Genomic DNA, 22,304 nt, shown 5'->3' on the forward strand with positions numbered 1-22,304 from the left:
CTGCTAAAAAATTGCCCAAACCTCCTACACTTTCTCCCCACATACCTGCTGAGGAGTGGACAGTCACCACTGTCCTAGAGTTGTTCTACTAGAAGTGTGAGCACATTATTCTACAGACCCAGTGGAGCCCTAGGTCCCCTGGGTCCTCACTGTCTTATGGTTCTGGGGAGGGAAGGGTATCTTTGAGGAAAAGATGAAGTTACCTTATAATAGGACCCTTTGGATATTTCAGCTACAAATATTTATTGGATATGCAGAACTAAGATCCAGTGATTTTCAAGTGTGTGTGTGTGCGCGTAGGACTCTCTGGACAAAGTAAGTAATTCATGAGCCCTTAGTGACAAAAGAAGTTCCCTATTCAGACTGAAGGTAGAGAGAAGTTTGAAAATGGAGTGGTGGGAGATGAAGTTCCTCCTGCTTAGCCACCCTTCTTCCTTGAGGAGATTCCAAAGAACCTCTCAAGTTCTGCAGGGCCCAGTTTGAAAACCATAGTTGTATTCCTTAGGCAGCAGAGTTTTGGGGTGCAAAGGGTGATCCTTTACTTCTTGTGGTGGTTGTTAGTTGCCGTTGAGTCAGCTCCAACTCATGGCAACCTTAAATATAACAGAATGAAAGATTGCCTGGTTGCTTCATCCTCATGGTTGTTGGTATGTCTGAGTCCATTGCTGTGGCTATTATGCCAGTCTATCTCATGAGGGTTTCCCTCATTTTCTCTGACCCTCTGCTTTATCAAACAGGATGTCCTGTTCTAGTGATTGATGTGTCTACTGTGACCACAGATGATACAAACCCAGGAGAGGTTCTTTTACCTGCTGAGAGCCCGAAGGTGCTGCACTCATTGTGCCTGCCACCTTGTCTTGTGTATCACGACTTTGGAAGACTTCTTGGGATCATGGCCATGTAAATTGGTCAAGTAAATTGGTGCTTTTTTTCCCTTTTAATTTAAGGAAAGTACATGTCTTCTAAATGCACTACTACCTCTGAAAGTGTATGTCTGCCCTGTGGCCCGGATGAATACTTGGACACCTGGAACGAAGAAGATAAATGCTTGCTGCATAAAGTTTGTGATACAGGTGCGTTAGTCCTGTCAGCATGTCAGTGGGATGTGTGGAGACCAAGTGTTCATTTTCCGTCCCTCAAAGCTCCTCTTCTATATAAATGAGATTTTAGACACAGCCAGTGATGTGCCTTTTGAGAGGCACAGGAAGAAGTTAGGACCATGGACCTCCAGAAGGATGTGCTTCAGATCCCTGGCACCCTATGATAAAACTCTTCATTTAGACTGTTGTTCTAGAATATGTTTATGTTACACTTTAGCTACAGGTGACATTTTACAGTTTACAGAATGTTTCTGCATATGTTGCATCATTTAATCCTCACAAAAACCCTTTTAGGTAGCCACGATTATTCTATTTTAAAGATGAAGAGGCTGAGACTCAGAGAGGTTGAGTGACTTCTCCAAGATTAACAAATGAGAAGCAGGGCTCAAAGCCAGATCTTCTGACTTTTAAGTCTTAGTCCTAAACTATGTGTTTTACTGACCCTACAGTTTGATCTCCTTACCAGATTGCCATAATTTTTTTTTAGTCTCAAATGTTTTGTTAATTATAGTTTATTTGTAGGAATCAGGATCAAATGTCTCTTAAGTCTCTTAGCTCAGAGGTTCCTTTCCTTCTCTTTTTTTCCTTTTTCCATTCAGTTTGTTTGTTGAAAAAACCAAGTTGTTAGTCCTGTGGTGTTTCCACCATCTGGATTTTGCTGGTTATATTTTCTTGGTGTCATTTAACGTATCCCTCTATCTTCTATATTTCCTGTAATTTGGTTGTTAGATCTAGAAGGTTGATCAGATTCTGGGTTTTGTTTTGTTTTTTTAAAATTACTTCACAGTAGGCATAATGCACTTATGTCCAGAATCATATAATAGTTGTGTGTCTCTCTTTTTGTGATATTAGCTGCTATTGATGATTATGAACTAGATCCATTTTCATTTTCATCACCTGCAAAAAGGCGATGTTTTATCATCCCTTCTTCATTGATTAGCTGGAGTGCTTTATAAAGAGAAACTTCCCTCATCAACTATTGGTTACCCTCAGTTCTAGTACACATAGGAAAGGCAGTATAAATCCTTGGTTTTTCAGCTTTATTTACCACTTTTCAAAATAATGACTTGATTACCTAACTTTCTTCAAAGAATTTTGTAGTAATATCATGAACTCATGAATTTAGATGTATTTAAGGTGTTCCAATCCATTGCAGTAATTATTCTTACTGGTGATCAGAGTGTCCCATTTGGAGCCAGCGGAGACTCTTCCAGGTGGCCCCTTAATCTTTTAATGGAGCCTCAGTCATTTTTAAGAACTCCCTGGCTTCCAGGCTCAACTTGGACATTTTCTGCCCCAAACCTGGAATCAGTCATTTCTCCAAGGAGTCCTCACTTTTAGGGGATCACATTATTTAGAGATCTCAGTCTGGGGGCTCGAGAGGCTCGTTGCTACTGGATTGATCCTTGTGTATATGTTCCTCCCCCACCCAGTGGACAGAACTAGCAAATAAGCATTATTTTTAAAACCATACTTATTCTAATGTGTTAGAAACAGCTAGCAGAATTTGGCTGGAGGAGGCAACATGGAATCTCCACTGAGCAGAAGCATCTCATCCAGGCTTTTTTATTTCCCACTGCTTAGTAATGACCTTGACTCATTGCTGTCTCTTGGAAATAAAGATTCATCCTGTCCACTGCCAAGATTGATTAAAGCCAAAAACCTGGTGCGTTAAGATATTTTAAACCAAGAGAAAAAAAACAAACAAACCCATTGCCGTCAAGTCGATTCCGACTCATAGCAACCCTGTAGGACAGAGTAGAACTGCCCCATTGGTTTCCAAGGAGCAGCTGGTGGATTTGAACTCCTGACCTTTTGGTTAGCAGCCGGGCGCTTAACCACTGCACCACCAGGGCTCCAAGATATTTGACAATAACTTACAATTATTCATTGCCAAATAGGCTTACATTCACTTACCGTTGAGTGGGATACTGGTAGTAATTAGAATTTTCTAGCTAAGTGACAAGCATCTGTGTACGTTCCTAAACATTATGTATCTGCTTGCCCTGGTGCTGCAGAGCTGACCTGAGCCTTGGAGAGTGGGCACAGAGGGCATGGGGATTTCTCAGGGTCACCATGCTCAGATCCGAAAAGAATGGGATTAGGAAGTGTCCCCTCCCTACTGGCTGTAACTTGAGAAAATGAAGAAGGGAGCAGGTTTCTGGTTTGTTTATTTGTTTCCCTTGGAACACGTGTAACTATTCAGGAATATGAGATGCAAGGGCCATTTGGGCAATCCAGGTGAGATGGGGTTCATAGGGGTAGAAGTTCTGTTAGAAATAATGTAATTGTGTTGTTATCACACACACACACACACACACACACACACACACACACACACACACACACACACACACTTATACACACACATGTTATTGTTAGCTGCCTTCATGTCAGCCCCAACTCATGGTGACCCCACGCACAGTGGAACAAAATGCTACCTGGTCCTGCACTGTCCCCATGATCAGCTACAGATCAGACCACTGTGATCCATAGGACTGATTTTCAGAAGTAGATCACTAGGGCTTTCTTCTAGTCAGTTTTCGTCTGGAAGCTCTGCTGAAATCTCTTCAGCATCTCTCTTAGTCATCTAGTGCTGCTATAACAGAAATACCACAAGTGGATGGCTTTAACAAAGAGAGATTTATTTTCTCACAGTCTAGTAGGCTAGAAGTCCAAATTCAGGGCATCAGCTCCAGGGAGAGGCTTTCTCTCTCTGTCGGCCTTCTCATCAGTCTTCCCCCCAAACAGGAGCTTCTCCGCGCAGGTACCCCAGGTCCAAAGGAAGCACTCTACTCCCGGCACTGCTTTCTTGGTGGTATGAGGTCCCCCCTCTCTGCTTACTTCCCTTTCCTCTTTATCTCTTGAGAGAGCAAAGGTGGTGCAGGCCACACCCCAGGGAAACTCTCTTTACATTGAATCAGGGATGTGACCTAGGTAAGGGTATTACAATCCCACCCTAATCCTCTTTAACATAAAATTATAATCACAAAATGGAGGACAACCACACAATACTGGGCATAATGGCCCAGCCAAATTGATGCACACATTTTTAGGGGGACATAATTCAGTCTATGATGGCATCATAGCAACACACAAGCCTCCACTGACAGACAGGTTGTGGCTGCACATGAAGTGCATTGGCTGGGAATTGAACCCTGATCTCCTGCATGGAAGGCAAGAATGGAACCCCAGTCTTCTGCATAGAAGGCAAGAATTCTACCTCTGAACCACCAATGCCTGGCTCGCTCGCTCTCTCCCCCTCTCTATATATGTATATACACACACACCCCATTTACAGTAGATAAATTCCAATGAACTGTATTCTACAAAACTGGAAAAAGTCTAGAAGATTTTCTAGATGCTGTGAAAAAAGCGACAAATTATCAATCTGAGTTCAGGGAGTGTAAGTGTTTGAGGAGAGGTGAATTCTGAGAGCATGTCATCAGGCCCAATCTCTGTACTCCTCTGTACTCCTTCTACTTATGTAATTATACAACAATCCTTGATTTCACAACTCTGAATATTCCTCTGGCTCTTCAGGGTCCCAAGATGAATCCCAAATCTCCAGAAACAGTATTCTCTCAGGTACAATCTAGTGTTTGTGTTAAGAATATTTAGCACGTTTGAGTTTTCTAAAAATTTAAAAAAGTGACTATATCTGACTATCCTGCATTAGCCAAAGTAATCAATTGTCACAAATTTCCCAGTCCTTAATCTTCCTACCAGTGTGAAAACTGACTTTTAAACATCCCACAAAACCCGATTATTACTACTCTATGGGGATGTTTAAGTGCCAACACAGAAGTGTGAGGAGGAACTTGGAGTTCCTCAGACAGAGCGTCCTGAATGGTTTATTCTTTTAAGAGCAAAAGGCCAGCTGCTTTGTCTGGATGGTGTGGAGGCTGGGGATTGGACGATTGGAAGGCTGTACGACGTGGAAGGTGCGCACCTGTGCTTCCTCGCTAGTCCTTGGCAGAGTACCTGAGCAGCGATGCCCAGCTTTCTCCTCTCTCCTGCAGGCAAGGCCCTAGTGGCCGTGGAGCCTGGCAACCGCACGGCCCCGCGACGCTGCGCCTGCACGGCCGGGTACCACTGGAGCGACGACTGCGCCTGCTGCCGCCGCAACACCGAGTGCGCGCCCGGCTTTGGCGCCCAGCACCCTTGTACGCAGTTGGGTTTGTTGTCTGTCTGCCCTTGTTAAACTGCTACATTGAACAGAGGGGAGAGAGAGCTCTGAGATGCGTTAAGTGCGTGAATAAAGCTCCCGGGAGCCAGGTGGTGCAGGAGGGGACTGAGCGGGGCCCTGATTTTCTGTGAGATGCAGAGGCAGAAGGGACTCCACAGTTAAGATTCTTCCACGGGAATGTAAATAGTCGGTCCATGTGCATTTCTTTCTTTCTTTTTTTGGCTTTAAAGAACAAATTTATTTTCTCACAGTTCTGGAGGCTGACAGTCCAAATCAAGGTCTCAGCAGAGTGGATTCTGTCCTTGCGGGTAGCCCCAAGAGTTCCTTGGTTCTTAGGTGATGCTCACATGCGTCTTTCTTCCCCAGTGTGTGCATGCATGTCTCTGTGTCTAGTCTGTTTTTTGCGTAACCCAGCAGCGGTTAGGTTTAGGATCCACCCTTCGCTGGTATGACCTGAACTGATTGATTACATTACATTACATTACATTACATTGCTTTGTGGAAGTGGATTACATTACATTAGATTAAATTGTACCCACAGGCATAGGGGTTAGAATTCCAGCACATATTTGGGGGAAGGGACACAATTCAATCTGTAATAGATGTATATTTTTGCATGTTCCATGTGCATATATAAATGATATTGTGTTCTATATATCATCCGTACATGTTGCTGTGTCTCCTTCCAGTCTGCTGGTTCTAATTGCTGCATAAGGCTCCATGGTATTCATCTGCCACATTCTGATTATTTCTGATGATTTTGCCCAATTACTTCCCCTCCCTATTGCCATGTGCTTTTCTTAGGGCCACTGTGGCCTGCCCTGGGGGGAGGAGGCACTTGACCTGCTCCATCTTCAAATCCTTAAGATTACCACTTAGGAGGGAAAGGCATAATGCAGGGGCCCCTCAAACTGTTCTTTACATCTATAACCCTTAAAAGAATTTTGAAAAAGCATGTACTCCCAACTGATTTTTAAGTTGACATCTAAATTTTTTTTATTATAAATTTAAAGAGTTGCTAAGAACTTCATTTCCAGCAAATTATAACCATAGTAACACTTCTGAAAAAGCTCAGCGGAATCTAAACACTATCACCCGTTTAAAAATGCTAATCTTTTTTAACTGTTGGAAATTTTACATAGTTCCTTTCTTTCCAGTTCATCTCCATTCCACCTTCCCCACAGAATTCTATGCTAATATATTTTTATGCTTGCAAGTTTTTTACTGATCATCTTTTCATACTCCTTTGCGTGATAAAATATGCATCTATTTGAATCTTAATTTTTTAAAATTTCCTGTGACTCAACTCTAAGAGTTAAAAACATTTGTTCTGGACTGAGTTGTCATTGCAGTTGTTACTACACAATTGATTTAAAGTGAATATATTATACTTTGCTATATTAAAACGTAAAATAAAAGCTTATGAACTTCGTATTGAGTGAGATTTTTCCCAATTAATTCATATATTCATGGATGAATATTACTTATCGCTAAAGGCAATAGGATTCAACATCAGTTCTGCTTCCACTTTTTGGTTTTATATATGTAAGTGCTGAGAAATCTCACATAAATAACTAAATGGCTAAGGAAGGACCTCTGTTACAGCAGTGTCACTCAATTCTTTCAATTCTTTATGTACATTCGGAATTATAGGCCAAAGATCACATAATGATGTAGCATCAAAAGTTGTTTTTCACGATCAGTTGAGAACTTGATTGCGTCCTGCAATTTTGCTGAAAGCAAAGAAATAGAAGCCACCTGACTTGCAAATGATTTTTTCTTAGAGTCGTTTACTCTCCCCATTTCTAGGTAGTATACCAAAGCAGTTTATTCAAGATTTAACAAATGATCATTAATTATGCCCGTTAATCTTTTGCTTAAAGGCATCTTGTTTTAACCCAGTATACTTGGGCAGGGTTGGGAGCATTGACATATTATTTGTTTCAGTTCATATTGAGGAAGATGTCTGTTACAGAGTCTAAATGGCACCATCAGTCATTATTGTCAAATGGATTAACCAAATCAGATGAGCCTTCTCTTGGAAATCATCTGACTTAATTTTTCAGTTATTAGAATAAATTTTCCCATGACAGCCATCTACCTTCTGAATTCTGATTCTAAGACAGAAGACGCCCAGAGCCTTTCCTTAAGTTTGTCATCTGGATGAAATAAGGTGCCGTTGCCTTCAGGGATTCTTATTAACGTTCCTCCTGCCCTGCTCTCAAAGGTTTCTCCTTGGGGAATGATGCATTCTTTGACAATAGCTGGAGGATAGAGGAGGTGAAGTGAATGGATGAAAATGTTCACTCCTGCCCACCTTGCAGTATATTTGAATTCAGAACAATTCAGCATGGTCCAAAATACCCCATTTTTAGTGCCACATCTTTGCCCTTAGTAGATAGGGATAGACAGAAGCCATCCTGTGGGCCTCTGAATAGAGAGAGGGACCTTGCCATCACCAGTATTTCAACTTGTTGCTTTGCTGGGCATCCTTGAGGTGTGGCACCATTGCAGATTTGGGATGGGTAAGAAGTATGCCTTCTTTTTTTAAAGTGAGAGAAGTGTGATTGTGAAAGGAGAGAAGGGAAAGGAGGATCTGTAGGAAGCCTCAGGCAGGTCTGTTTCATCAAAGAGTAGATATGGAAGTCAAGTGTATAGGAATTAATGCCCTTAAAACTTTGTATGTCTTGTCTCTGTGGTTTTGAGGGCTACTCTTCTAGACTGTGTTCCTCTCTAAAAAAGGCTGCTTGAATTATATGAATGACTAGATATTCACTGGGCTTTTGTTAATATAGTTTCAGTAGTTTCAAGGCAAATCAAAATTGCTAGATAAATGAGGAGATCTTACTTTTTGAGTTAAATTGCAGAAATTGAGAATGTACTTCCTACCTGACTTTGAGCAAGGAAAATTTGATTTCTTATTTTAGTGTTTTATTCATGAAAATAAATTACAGAAGTGCAACTAATTTCAAGAGCAATTTATGGTTTTGACACCAGCCAGTTGACTGATTATGATATCACATGGTAGCCCAAGTTCTTCTTCACTGAAATTACCAAAAGGGTCATTATGTGCCAATTACAGTAAATGTAATGGACATGTGAAACCTGAGGGATTTCTTATTTTAATAATGTAGTTTATGAGGAATATGAAAGAGATGAAGAAAGCTTACTAAATAATAATAAATAAATAATAATAAAGCTTACTAACCAGGGTCAGCTTCTTTCAGCACTGTGCTTTAAGGCAGGGGTCTCATATCTCCTATTTCCTGTATTTGTAAATAAAGTTTTATTGGCACACAGTTATCTCATTTAGCTCATTCTCTGATTACTTTCATGCTAAACAAGTAATTGTGGCAGAGACTGTAAGACCCACAAAACCTAAAATATTTACTGTACAGCCCGTTACAGAAAATGTTTGTCAACCCCTTAAAAGTTTAAGGGAAAGAGCTATGTAGGGCTTTTATTTATATTTTTAAATAAAATTTTGTTGTCACTCCAACAAGCATGAGATTAAGCTGGCCAGAAGAGGTCAGTACAAGAAGTCTCCCTTAAAAGCAGTAATAAGGCTGCCATTCCCAGTGGATGAAGGCTGATGTAAGAAATAAAAGCAGAAAGGGAATAGCAGGCTGGTGCCTGGTTGGAATGAGAGTCAGAGAGCTGGAACCAATAATCTGGGCTTCCAGAGTAGGAGACAGAGTATCAGTGACCAGGACCATGGCTCTGAACAACACAGGACCAGAGAGTCTGGACCTGCACGGCAGATACTGGGGTTAGCAGCCTGACTTTGAGCCAGTTACCTTTCTAAACTCAATTCCTTAACTCATTGCTGGAATCAGAAGTAGGATTAGCCACCTTTGGGGCAAGGGGCAGGGATGGGGAGAAAACAGGCAGAGTCAGTACATGACCTCTGGTCCTAGGGCCATCATCCTGGCCGATCTCTAAGTGTTCCTTGTTTATTTTCTGCTTGTTCTTTTTGTCTGTTGTCTTTTGGACAGTGCAGCTCAATAAGGACACGGTGTGCAAGCCTTGCCTTGGAGGCTACTTCTCGGATGCCTTTTCTTCCACGGATAAATGCAAACCCTGGACCAAGTAAGTGAATGCGAAAGGAGCCAAGAAAGCGTGCTGATGTTAAACAACTTGACCTCCATTGTCTTGTCTGAGTTGAAGGCAGACTGAGTCGATTTGGATAGACTTCCTCTTTAAGCTGTTTAAAACGGATCAATTCTGTCAGTTCAATGTGGGGAAAATAAACCAGTCAAAGAACTAAAATTAATGTGTGACAGGAACTTTGTGTTACTTTTTTCATTCCATAGTCTAAGGCCTTTACCTTACAGTTACAGGTGTTTTCTTTTCTTTAACTTTATTTAGTTGAAAATGATGTATGATATTGATTATCATTCAGTCTCCAATTTGTGTGTTGTGTGTGCATATAGAAGCCTCCTGTTTATATAAGTGTTTGCATACTCGATTCCTTGGATTTTTCACAGAATACATTTTGAAGATCTTTCTATAATTTTTAGATCTTTGTTGCTTTTTACAGCTACATCGTGTTCCATTATGTAGATGTATCATAATTTATTTAATAAGTTCCATATTGGTAGTCATTTTAGTTGTTTCCAGTATTTTGCAATAATAAACAATTTTGAAATGAATAATCTTATACAAACATGATTTCACACTTACATGAGTATCCCTATAGTGGGATTCCTGGGTCCTTCCATGGCATGCTGTTGCAGTTTTTGTTGTTGAATACTAACAAGCTATATCATGATTCTTTTCAGTTCTCAATATGTTAATTCTAATTAAATATTTATTTTCTGGTCCACTTATCTTGGTTTTATGTTGAAAAGATTTTCTGTATTTTCATTTTCAAAAGAGTAGTCATCAAAAGTTTATCACTTAGACATGGTAATTGAAGCACTTGGAATCTTCTTCACTGGAGACACCAATCTCCTCTTGTGCTGACCAGACTGTCAGAGAAGTTCTTAGAAAACACTGCAGCCGTTACTTTTGTTGATTTATTCATCCACTTTTATGATGGTTCCGCTCCTGTGTGGAAGGAACTTAGGAATTCAAACATCCAAGAAGACTTGGGTTCCTCTCTTGAAGGAGCTAGCAACCTAGTGGAGTAGAACCTTTTGGAGCTGCTGCTGCTGCTGCTTTTTTAATGAGAATGTAAAATCATAGCACTTAACTACTTTATTTATTTGAAAACCCTTTGGAACACACTTCTACTCTGACACCCATGGGATCGCCATGAGTCGGAATTGGCTGACAATAACTGGTAGTTGGAAACCACACATCTCCATTTAATGTGCTTTACTCCAGTTTTTTTTTTGTTGTTGTTGTTGAAAATATACCCTGCAGAACGTACACGAATTCAGCCATTTCTACATGTACAATTCAGTGCCATTGATTATATTCTTCTAATTGTGCAACCATTCTCACCTTCCTTTTCTGAGTTGTTCTTCCCCCATTAACATAAACTTACTGTCCCCTAAGGTTCCTACCTATCTTTTGAGTTGCTTGTTGTCCATTTGATCCCATATAGATGGTTCTTAAAAGAACATCATGCTCAAAGCAGACATTTTTTACTAGTTAAGCTAAACTATTGTTTGGTTTTAAGAAGACTTCAGCTTAACTACTTTTTCCCTACAGCTGTACTGTTCTTGGAAAGACAGAAAAACATCACGGGACGGAGAAATCAGATGTGGTTTGTAGTTCTCCTCTGCCATCTAGAAAACCACCAAATGGTATGTTTAAAAAATAGCATGTTAGTCGATAGATGTACCCTAGTGTAGTCAGTTACTCTAGGTTTCTCCCAAATTGCATGCTTTTTCTGGAGGGCTTCATCTCTTCCTTTTCTTTTCATCCTATCCATGGTCAGCTCAGTATTTCATTTATATCAGTATTTTAGTTCCAGATGTGTTGTTTAAATGATAATTTTTCTGCATTGGACTGTATAGCTAATGATGTATCTATATGTACAAAAAAGGGAAGTAGGGCTGCAAACATAAATTAAAATACCTAGACATTGTAGAATGGTGGTCACAGTGAGGGTGTCTTTGGGGAAGTGTTACTAGTCAACAGGAGATAACAAGTTGTTAGAATGTATCTGTAATTATGGAAAAATTTTGCAGATAAGATTAGTCTTAAGGACAGTTTCAGAGATTGACGAAAAGCAGATGGTTAATAGTGGAGGCTGGTTACTCCAGGTGAGTGGATGGTATGGAGGTGGGTCCAGATATCAGAGGAGACCTCAGTGGCAAGGAGACCTTCCATATGAGCCTGGAGAGCACAGGCCACAGAGTAACGGTGTTGACGAGCCTTGATGAAGAAAATTAGAGGTTTAGATTTGACATTGTGGGAAGCAGGAGGATATTATAGGGTTCTGAATATGGGGTTACACAATCAGAGCATAGCTTTAAAAAGATCATTTTGAAGGTAACATTAAAAAGGACAAGCTACTGACTGGGAGAATATCTTTGGAAACCATGTATCTGACAAGAACCTTAATAACCAGATTATGTATAAAACTTCAACAATTTAACAACAAAAAGACAACCCAATCATAAAATGGGCAAAGTACTTGAATAGACATTTCATCAGAGGACATTCAAATGGCCACCAAACACATGAAAAGATTAGCATCATTAGCTGTCCAGAGAGATGCAAATCAAAACCACAGTGAGACACCATTTCATTCCCACTAGGATGGCTAAGATAAAAAAATAAAAATAAACAGAAAATAACAAATGTTGGCAAGGATGTGGGGAAACTGGAACCCTTATGCATTGCTGGTAGGAATGCAAAATGGTCCAGCTGCTTTGGAAAACAGTGTGGCGGTTCCTCAAAAAACTAAAAATAAAACTACTATGACCCAGAAATTCCACTCGTAGGTATATACTCAAAAGACTTAAAAGCAGAGACTCAAAAAGGGACTTGTACACCAGTGTTCCTTGTAGCACTATTCACAATAGCCAAAAGATGGAAACAACCTAAATGCCCATCAGCAGATGAATGGATATACAAAATGGGGTACATATGTACAGTGGACTACTACTCAGCCAGTAAGAGAAATGAAGTCACCAAAGGACAAATATTGTATGACCTCATTTATATAAAAAGGTGGAAAAAAAATCAGAATGTTTCAGAATAAAAAAAAAAAAATCTTCATAAAAAAGACTGAAAAAAAATGACTGAGGGAATGAAAAGTTATTTTGAAAAGAGAGAGAGAAAGAGGAAAGGTGGGAGACCAGAAAACCGGGTGAGGTAAACCAAGAGTTTATATATAAAGGTTCTAGCAATGTCATGATCAAGAATGGGATGAAGAAAATGGATGAATCCAGATTGTATTGTAGGTGAAATTCTTGTAATACTTCGCAATATGTCTATGGTTCTTGCTGTTCTCATGACCAACAAAACCCTGGTGCCATGTTATTGGGAAGAGCTATGTTAAGAGGCTTCCTTTCTCCTGTAGAGGTCATCCATCTGGAGATGTTGAAGGGTTCTGTAGGTAAGCCACAATGAACGTAGAGGGTGTGGTGAGCAAGATTAGAGTTATTTGACAGCAGAAACACACAATGAGGCTTCTGTGTGGCTGTGGTGCTCAACAGGTTTCAGCAAAGCTTCTAGACAAAAATGCACTAGGAAGAAAGGCCTGGTGATCTACTTCCAAAAATCAGCCAAATAAAATGGTTCGATCCCATCATGCATGGGGTTGCCATGTGCCAGGGGCTGTCGGGACAATAACAGCAAATGAGGGCTCTGCGCTGGCCTTGGCAGGACTAGACTAGATTATGATTCCACCCTTCAGAATGTGAGTGCTCTCTGATGAATGTAGAGTCGGGGCTGGAGAGCTGCATGCTTTTGCTGTTCCAGACCAACATCATTGATTCTGGGCTTTGATACAGATGGTTTTGTTTTGAAACTTAGAGAGTAAAATTTAATAATCTCTAATACAGTTTTTCTCATTTTCTTCCAATACAGAACCCAAGATTTACTTGCCCAGTCTAATTATTCTGCTCCTCTTCATATCTGTGGCATTAGTTGCTGCTGTCATCTTTGGCGTTTACTACAGGAAAAAAGGGAAAACACTAACAGGTATGGTGTCTATGGTGGTTTTTGAGAATTAATCTTAAATACATTTCTAGGTATGTGTGTTGGAAGTTGTGTGGACTCTCCACAGACTGCCTTTGGTGATCTGCTTAAAATAAGTGCCTTGAGGTAGCCATGCTTAAAATAAGCTGAAGCACACTTTACATCTGATTCATTGTTCTCTGACAAAAAAGCATTATATATAAGCAAACAAAAATATTCTCACATTCAGAAAATCAATGACACTTAAGCTACACGTTTATGTTGGGTAGACTCTGCAGTATCAGATATACAGGAGGATTACATTTATCCTAGAATCCAACCATTTGATGTGTCCCCACTTAAAAAGGGGACAAAATGTTCAGGTAAATGGTGGGGGAAAAGTTTTGATTGGGGTGTTATGTTGACATCTAAAATTATAAAATTATCTCATATTCAGTAAAATTTAGGTGTTAATTCTTAGAATGAACAATCAGGTGGTATTTCATAGTGTCTTAGTTACCTAGTGCTGCTATAACAGAAATACCACAAGTGGGTGGCTTTAACAAACAGAAATTTATTCTTTCACAGTTTAGGAGGCTAGAAGTCTGAATTCAGGGCACCAGCTCTAGGGGAAGCCTTTCTCTCTGTGTTGGCTCTGGGGGAAGGTCCTTGTCTCTTTGAGCTTCTGCTCCTTGGCCATCATGATGATCTTCATGTGGCATGGTATCTGTCTTCCCCTAGCTCTGCTTCCTTAATCTGCTCTTTTATATCTCAAAAGAGATTGACTTAAAACATACCTACACTAATAGTAACTCATTAACATAACAAAACCCACTCCCAAATGGGTTGTCCAGATTGATGACCATCTCCAGATGGATAGACCTCTGCAGGAGAAAGGAAGCCTCTTATCATAGCTCTTACCAATAACATGGCACCAGGGTTTTGTTGGTCATGAGAACAGAAAGAACCATAGACATACTGGGAAGTATTACCAGAATTTCACCTACAATACAATCTGCACAAGTATAGGTGTTAGGGTTTACAACACATATTTTGAGGGACACAATTCAACACATAACACTTTCCACACAAAAATTGTCCAATAGTGTCTTAAGACATCACTCCATGTTTGACTTTTATATGCAAAACTAAAAAAGTGTAATTTTGTGGAAGGAGTCAAGGCTTCGCCAGCATATTCCTAAAGATGTGTCACAGTCCTTTGATAATCACATCACACTGTTCTGAAGCGCCCTTGTTCCACCATCCTGCCCCTTGTTCTGCCATTCTTTCCTGTGTTCATTTCCTCGACTTTGTAGTTTGTCACCTCTGCTTGGCTGTGATTTGACCAATCTTGCCACATCACGTGCACGGACACCATGACACTCTGCACATCTGCTGCTTCCATTAACATTACGGTGCCTGATATAACACTGGGCATTCAAAATAATCAGAGAGTGAAGATGGGAGTTGAAGAGGACGGTGCTAAGCAGACAGCAGGGTTTGACTAGGGACCAATTTTTTCAAGAGTCCACTTGTGATTGAATATTTTTATTTAGTGCCACTTTTCTTCCCTCACAACCTCATAACTGGGAATCTGGGTAATGTGTGTTCAGATGATGAGGATCGCCTGCAGGGTCATGTTTGTGTGAGATAAACTGACTTCTTACCAATGTTTTCTTCTTTAACAGTTACTGAATTGGGAATTTCAAATTCTCGTGGAATCCAGACTTTCTGGAGCTTCTGAGGCTGGACAAACCCCTGAAACCGTTGCCTTGAAATAATTTTTAAACTGAATTGGAAATTATGACTGTTGGCTTTCTAGTCATTCATTCCTTCATTCATTCATTATATGTTCATTAGGCACCAGGCACTGGAGTAGGCACTGGGGTCTCAATATTGAACAAACACAGTCAGTCAGTGCTCTTGTCAGGGAAACCTGTTAGTGGGCAAGGCAGGATTAGGTCCACGGAGTGAGGCTGATACTGACCAGGGAAGCTGCAGAGCTCCATATGAGCTGATGACGAAGGAGTCTGCCCAGCCCTGGGATCAGCGAGGGCTTCCCAGAGGAGGAGACACTTGAGCTGAGAGCAGAAAGACAAGTTGGAATTAACTAGCCCAAGGGGGATCAAGGAGAATCAGAAGCATTCCAGGTGGCAGGAGAATAGTGTGATGGAGGGAGCATGGTGAGTTGGGGTTACTGAAAGAAGACAGTGCAGCTGAAGTAGAAAGTCAGGGACCGGGGGATGGAATGTGAGATGGAACTGGAGAGTGGGCAGGGCCAGGTGATGCAGAGCCCTGCAGGCCTTGTTGAGGAGTTTGCTCCGTATCCTTAGCAAGAGAAGCAGAAACAGGCCTCTGGTTATAGTGTGAAAAACAAATGTAGGGATGCAGTAAGAGTGGATGCAAACACCCCAGTTAGGAGCGCTTTTGCAGTTGTCCAGGGGAGAAAGTATCATGGTAGTAATGATGTTGTGTGCCATCAAATCGATTTTGACTCATAGCGACCCTGTAGGACAGAATAGAACTGCCCCATAGGGTTCCCAAGGCTGTAATCTTTATGGAAGCAGACTGCTGCATCTTTCTCCCACGGAGCTGCTGGTGGGTTTGAACCACCAACCTTTCCGTTAACAGTCAAGTACTTTAACCACTGCACCACCAGGGCTCCTAGGGTAGTAATAACAGTCATTAATAGCTATCACCTCTATGTACAAATACTGTTTTTGAATACCATTCATGATTGTCAAGTACGGATTCCTAGAAGGAAAGACCCACAAATTCCCTTTTTTTCCTGGCAACTTTTTTTTTTTATATATAATTTCAAAATTATGGAAAAAATACCATATATTGACTGCAATGGGTTTGGTTTTTGGTTTGGAACTCAACAGAGCCTGACACAGCCCTCCCACCTGCATTTTATTTTGTCCTAGATATATTTGAGCCACTTTACTGGAAAGTCAGTCTCCTAGACATGTCTTTTTTGTTCCCCTTCAATGCCTAGCCTGGTCCCTCATAGTCAAAGAAAAATTGCTAACGGAATGATCATGTCTACAGTCATAACAGCAGCTCTGACATTCCCCAGGTGTGTCCAGATACTTGATGGCCCATCAAGGGATTATGTTTTGCTTTACATAGAACAGCCAGTTATGGTTTTGATAGGAGGAGTAAGATGCTTTCATAGTCTTTAAATCAGTTGACTTATTTTCAGATGTTTTCACTCGCAGGAGCTATCACTGAAAGACTTGGCAGAAGATTATGTTTAAAGATAATAGTGGACTGCCATGGTGGTCAGTAATACTGAATTTGATATAGCAAATAATGTGGAAAATCTGTACTTCATTGAAATCAGCATATGAAGCCCTTATTTTTGCCTTGTTTTTCTAGCTAATTTGTGGCACTGGGTCAATGAGGCATGCAGCCGCCTAAGTGGAAATAAGGTACAGTTCGAAGTCCCAAATTCCTACTTTAACAATCAGGCTAATATAGCTATTGCTAGTGAAATATTGAGCCCCATTTTTCATGGATACCTTCGTGAAGTGATCCAACCTCAAATTCCAGCATTGATCCATACAGAATAACCCAAAGCCCAAGTCAATACTCACCTAAATGCCTTTTTTTTTCTTTTTCTGTATTTTATTCCACTTCTGTCATCTCTGTGTACATATATTATTTTTCAATTACCAATCTTGATTGTCTAGTACCAATTCCTAGAAGGACAGAGTAGCAACTTTACTCTGTAGTTATTTTAGCAACTTTATTTTAATATAATTTCAAAATTATAGAAAGTCACAAGAATAGTACAAAGAACTCCTGTATACCCTTTACTTGTATTCACCAATTATTTACATGTTATCACATTACTTTGTTATTTACTCTCTCTCTGTGTACATGTATATATATTTTTTCTTCCTGAACCATTTCATAGTGAATGGCAAACATCATGCTCCTGTACTCTTAAATACATCACTCTGTATTTCTTAAGAACAAGGATATTCTCTTATGTAACCATAGTTGTTGTTGTGTGCTGTTGAGTCGATTCTGACTCATAGTGACCCAAGGGACAGAGTAGAACTACCCGATAGGGTTTTTCTAGGCCATAATCTTTACAGGAACATATCACCAGGTCTTTTCTCCCACAGAGCTGCTGGTGGATTTGAAACGCCCACCTTTCAGTTAACAGCCAAGCGCTTAACCATTGTGTCACTAGGACTGCTTATAACCATAGTACATTTAGCAAAATAAAAAAAAATAACAGTGGTACGATACTATTATCCAATCCACATTTGATATTAAAATATCTTTAATTATCTCCATGTGCCCTTTAGAGCTATTTTCCTAGACATAAAAATGTGTAAATTTTGAACGATGAGTACATGCTGATTTCTCCAACTCCAGTCCCAACACCATGGGATTCAGCCCAGTCTTTCCCTTTTCCGTATTTCAATCTTCCCTTCTCTACCAGTGTGAAACCTAGCTCCCGTTCTTAATATAGTTACTCATTTGCTCAATTCTAGAATATACAGAAACAAGTTTTAGAATTACTAAACCATACCACAGTGAGAAAACCACTAACTAGAGCTTGGTATTTGTTTGTATTTCTTCTAGTATTTAGATTGAAGGCATATAGTCAAAATACCCTGTTCAAAAGTTATTTGGGTTAGCTCCTCCGCTCACATCAGCAGGATGATGCCATTCATGTGAAATATCATTAGATTCATTTGTTTCTGGTTGTATTCCATCTTAGGGCTCTCCCCCATCCTTAGTTCATTTTACTTCTTATTCTGTAATTTTAAATAACACAAAGTGTGCTGTGGTGAACATTCCATCTATACTTGCTGTGGTGAAAATAATTAGTATCAACACCATTTTCAGCAGTGTTGAGCAGAACCACGTTCTCATGGCCCTGGGTACCAATAGCTCTGTCTTCTGAATTTAAATCAGCAGGAGTCCTCGAGGGACGGTTTTATCAGCACTCATATGGCAACCTCTAGTCAGCGCCAAGTTTGCGAAGGTGTCTTACTGCTGACTCGGGAAAAGAAGGTGTTTTCTGAAGACATGTGCTATCCAGAGGCAGGTGTTTGTGCAGGAGAAGGTGCCACGATGCTCTCCTTGGCCAGCGAGATCAAGGGGGATTCCTTCAGGCCGATGCCCATGGAGGATGAGTATGTGGACAGGCCCTCCCAGACCCCAGACTGTTTACTGGTCCTGACTCAGCCTGGAAGCAGATCCACAGCCCCTTTCTCTGGGCCCCTGGAGGTGGGGGAGAATGACAGTTTAAGCCAGTGCTTCACTGGGACAGAGAGCATGGTGGATTCCGAAAGCTACAACCTGGCCAAGCCGCTGTGCAGGACTGATTGGATTCCCATGTCCTCTGAGAAGTACTTGCAAAGAGAGGTGGAGGGTGGCCTTTGCCCCCAATGGGCAGCCAGCTCCCACTCGGCAGATGGCCGCACAGGCTGCCGTGACCCTCCTGGGGAGGACCGGGAACCCATCGTGGGTTCCCCGAAAAGTGGACCCTTGCCCCAGTGTGCCTATGACATGGGCCTTCCCCCGGAAGACGTAGCCGACAAGGCAGAGCGGGGAGGCCAGCCCTTGGATGAGGCTGATGTGAACCCTCCAAATCCCACTAGGGGAGGCCCTGGCTCTGGAAGCCCCTCCTGTGACCACCCTCCTGCAACTGGTAAGTGACTTTCTTGGTCTCTCACTTCTGAGCTTTTTGATATAGTGTTTGGGGGCAGGTATCACAGGCCATTTAGGGATGAGGGAAACTCAGCTGAGAAAAATTCAGCATGACAGTATTCTCTTTATGGGTTTTGATGCAGTACACGTGTCAAGTTTGTGGATTGCTCCCACTGCCGTGTGACTTAATCAAAGATGTGGTGAAAAACAGGTGAAATTGTGTACTACAGTTTAGTAAGTAAGCACAAGGAAGCCCGTGTGTACCTTACTTATTGGGTAACGCATCCCTGCCAAATCCCAGCACTGACCTCTACAGACAAAGTCAACGTTGACCTCAGGATTGGCCAAGGCATTCCCTCAGATTCTTGGTTTTTGGTTTGGGTTTTGTTTTTAAAGCAACCTGGGCTCCTTTGATCCCCCCAAGGAAGCGCATATAAAATTCAGGGTGACTAACAAAATTGTTTAGTTAATTCTTAATTAATTCTTATTTTGAGTAGCATGTTATATGTCTATACCAGATGAATGATACGATGAAACAGTCCTTTAATGCTTTATATGAGAAGCCCCTTTATAACTACTGCATACGATATATTTATGGAACCAGGAAGATAATTTTACAATTTAAAACCATTATAGCGATTTATCACTACATGCTGCTTGAGCATGAACAACCCACCAATTATAGTATCATAACTTTTTTTTTCTGCAGGAGTAAAATGCCATCTGTTTTATTATATAGTTACAAGGAACTTTGCAGCTGATGGTGAGGGCTTCCTCTGGCTCAGGGATTATTTACCATATGGAGGGGCAGGCATGTCTTTAAGAATCTTATGAAAGCTATAGACATTCTCTTCAGAAAAATGACTACATAGATATATACTCAAAATTTTTTTCTCACTACTTAAGAGACTTCACAGAATCCTCCCACCCTCAAAAAAAAGCCCATTCATGGATCACTCCCTCCCCTGGGATGTGTTTTCTTACCTGCCTCTTTATTTCGACGGCAAATAGTACCTTTGAATTACAGTAAAACCTGTGAAAGCTGGAACCCGTGTTTAAGGTGAAAACCAGTCAGAGAAGGAAAACTCAAATATTTTCCACTAATAGAGAGCAATAGAAAAGTGGTAAGACTATACCCTGTGAAAGGTGGAAAACTTGCAAGACCTGGAAAAACAAGATAGTCCTGTCAAGTTCTGGCTCTCACAGGTTTCACTGAATTTTATAACCCGGAGGTAGCAAGGAAACACTGGTGGAGTAGTGGTTAAGTTACCACTGCTAACCGAAAGGTTGGCAGTTTGACTCCACCAGACACTCCTTGGAAACTCTATGAGGCAGTTCTACTCTGTCCTGTAGGGTTGCTCTGAGTTGGAATTGACTCAACAGCAACTGATTTGGGTTTTTTTTTTGGTTTTGAGGTAGCCAGATCCATGTCCTAAACACAGGGACTGTTTTGCCTAATGGCAATGAGGGCTCCTTGGCATATTTGATACAACAGTGGTACTTGCATCTCCTCCCCAAACTTTGTGGCTTTACTGCAACTACACAGATCTGCTGATGTATAAATGCTATAATATCCATTTTCAAACTAGGAGGAGGAGATACTTTTCTTGGGATATTTTTCAAAGAACTGGTATGTTTTTCTTTCAGAATTTTTTTTTTTTAAGATTCTAACGAATTTCCATGACTGAAGATCTGGTTCTATTGTTTGTTTCGAATTGTTCTATTTCTTTTCTAATGTTTAGTTTTCTTCCAGTGGGGAGTGGAGACACTCAGAACACCAGCTGTTTGGGCTGTGGGGCGCGAGGAGGCTTATGCTCAGTCTGTGGCAGCGACTGGCCGGGTCTTGGCAGCACAGCCAGGGACAGGACTGGTGTTTCAATTGGTCAGACTGGGAAGGTGACTTTTTGCCACTGTGTGAAAATCATCAGCAATTCTTGGAAGTGCTGGCCAAGGTTAAAGAGAATTTTTTTTTCTTAGTGTCCTGAAATGAAAAGCCAAATCTGTACTCTCCTGTAAAGCATTAACAGTGGCCTAGCCTGTTTTTCATTATCTTTTATTTCTCCGGCACTAAACATCTAGGCATAGAGGAGAGAAAAAGAAAAGGAAAAAAAAAAAGTGTGTCATCACTAAGTGGTGTTAATTTGCAGAAAGTTTACACTGCTTTTTCTGTCTCTTCTGGTGCTTAGCCATGCAAAACATCCGTAGAGAGTCTGCCTGAGGACGCCAGCAAGTGGGCCAAATTAATTTTCGCCTGAGGAGAAGCAGCAGCCAGATTGATTTCTGAGGCTGTGCTATTCTCTCCATAATTACTTCTACATGAACGGGCCTTATGGTTTCTGGTCAAAATAGCACTTTCTCGTTATTGCTTTTTTTTTTTTTTAATTGTCATACTTTATGTTCTGTAAAATGTGTGAAAGAGGATGGAGCTTGGGTGAGAGGGAGGAAAGGAGCCTGATCCTATTTGATCTTCTAAAAAGCCACTGTATTCTCAGGACTTGAGGGAGGTGGCCTTTTTTATTGGGTTTTGGGGTTTTACTTGTGGGTGTTTTATTGTTGTTTTGTTTTATTAACTTACAGCCAAATCAAGTGGCAATGACTGGGGACTTCCTCAGTAGGGAAGAGTATCTCCTTTGGGGCTAGCATCCTTTTGAAGAGAATGATGGTTCTTCAAATAGCTACACAAGTATAAGCTGTTCTTTTAAAAATAATGCCCTATGTTGTCAAGGCTATTTTAGCAATGTTATAACTCTTAAAGAACAGTGAGAATTATTAGCAAAAATAAACAAAAGGGAAAAGTATACTTTTGGCTATGTCTTAAAAACCCTGCCTTAGTTTATGTCTTATATGATGGCTAATCCTGATGACATAATGGTGGTTACCTTGGTTACAAGCCCTCTCACCTAGAGTTTGGAGAATTCTCACTGTGCTGTCTCAACAATTGTTATTTCATGTGAAAGAAATAACAACTGCTTATAATTAATGAGTCTACAGTTGGCCAGTGACTTGTTTTTGGCTCCCAAAGTCATTCATTTGGTTCAGCCACTTCCAAGCTGGGGAGAGTTGTTTATTTATGGGCCCACAACAATTCTTGATGAACACCGGCTACGTATTTGTTTTCTATCAAAACTTTATTGAGGGTCCACTGAGTTACAGACTTGGAAGAGCTTGGAAAACAAGTAGGGTTTGCACAACACAAAAATAATAATTTGAGAAATCAAGGCCGTCCACAGCCTGCCCCTCTGTATCCTGTAGCCTATTAT

General features: G+C 40.8%; 1 protein-coding gene across 1 annotated transcript in view; it reads left to right on the plus strand.

Annotated features, from left to right (window-relative positions):
• Nucleotides 1–22,304, plus strand: part of TNFRSF11A (TNF receptor superfamily member 11a) — a 62,537-nt gene that overhangs the window by 30,053 nt on the left and 10,180 nt on the right. Inside the window, exons 6-12 of the mRNA XM_012556362.1 lie at nt 948–1,073; nt 5,123–5,266; nt 9,285–9,378; nt 10,948–11,042; nt 13,279–13,392; nt 16,750–16,802; nt 18,310–19,045. Of these exons, the coding sequence (XP_012411816.1) occupies nt 948–1,073; nt 5,123–5,266; nt 9,285–9,378; nt 10,948–11,042; nt 13,279–13,392; nt 16,750–16,802; nt 18,310–19,045 (1,362 nt within the window). The remainder of the gene's footprint in view (nt 1–947; nt 1,074–5,122; nt 5,267–9,284; nt 9,379–10,947; nt 11,043–13,278; nt 13,393–16,749; nt 16,803–18,309; nt 19,046–22,304) is intronic.

The sequence above is a fragment of the Trichechus manatus genome, unplaced genomic scaffold, assembly GCF_000243295.1.
Source record: "Trichechus manatus latirostris isolate Lorelei unplaced genomic scaffold, TriManLat1.0 scaffold00063, whole genome shotgun sequence".
Lineage (NCBI taxonomy): Eukaryota > Metazoa > Chordata > Mammalia > Sirenia > Trichechidae > Trichechus > Trichechus manatus.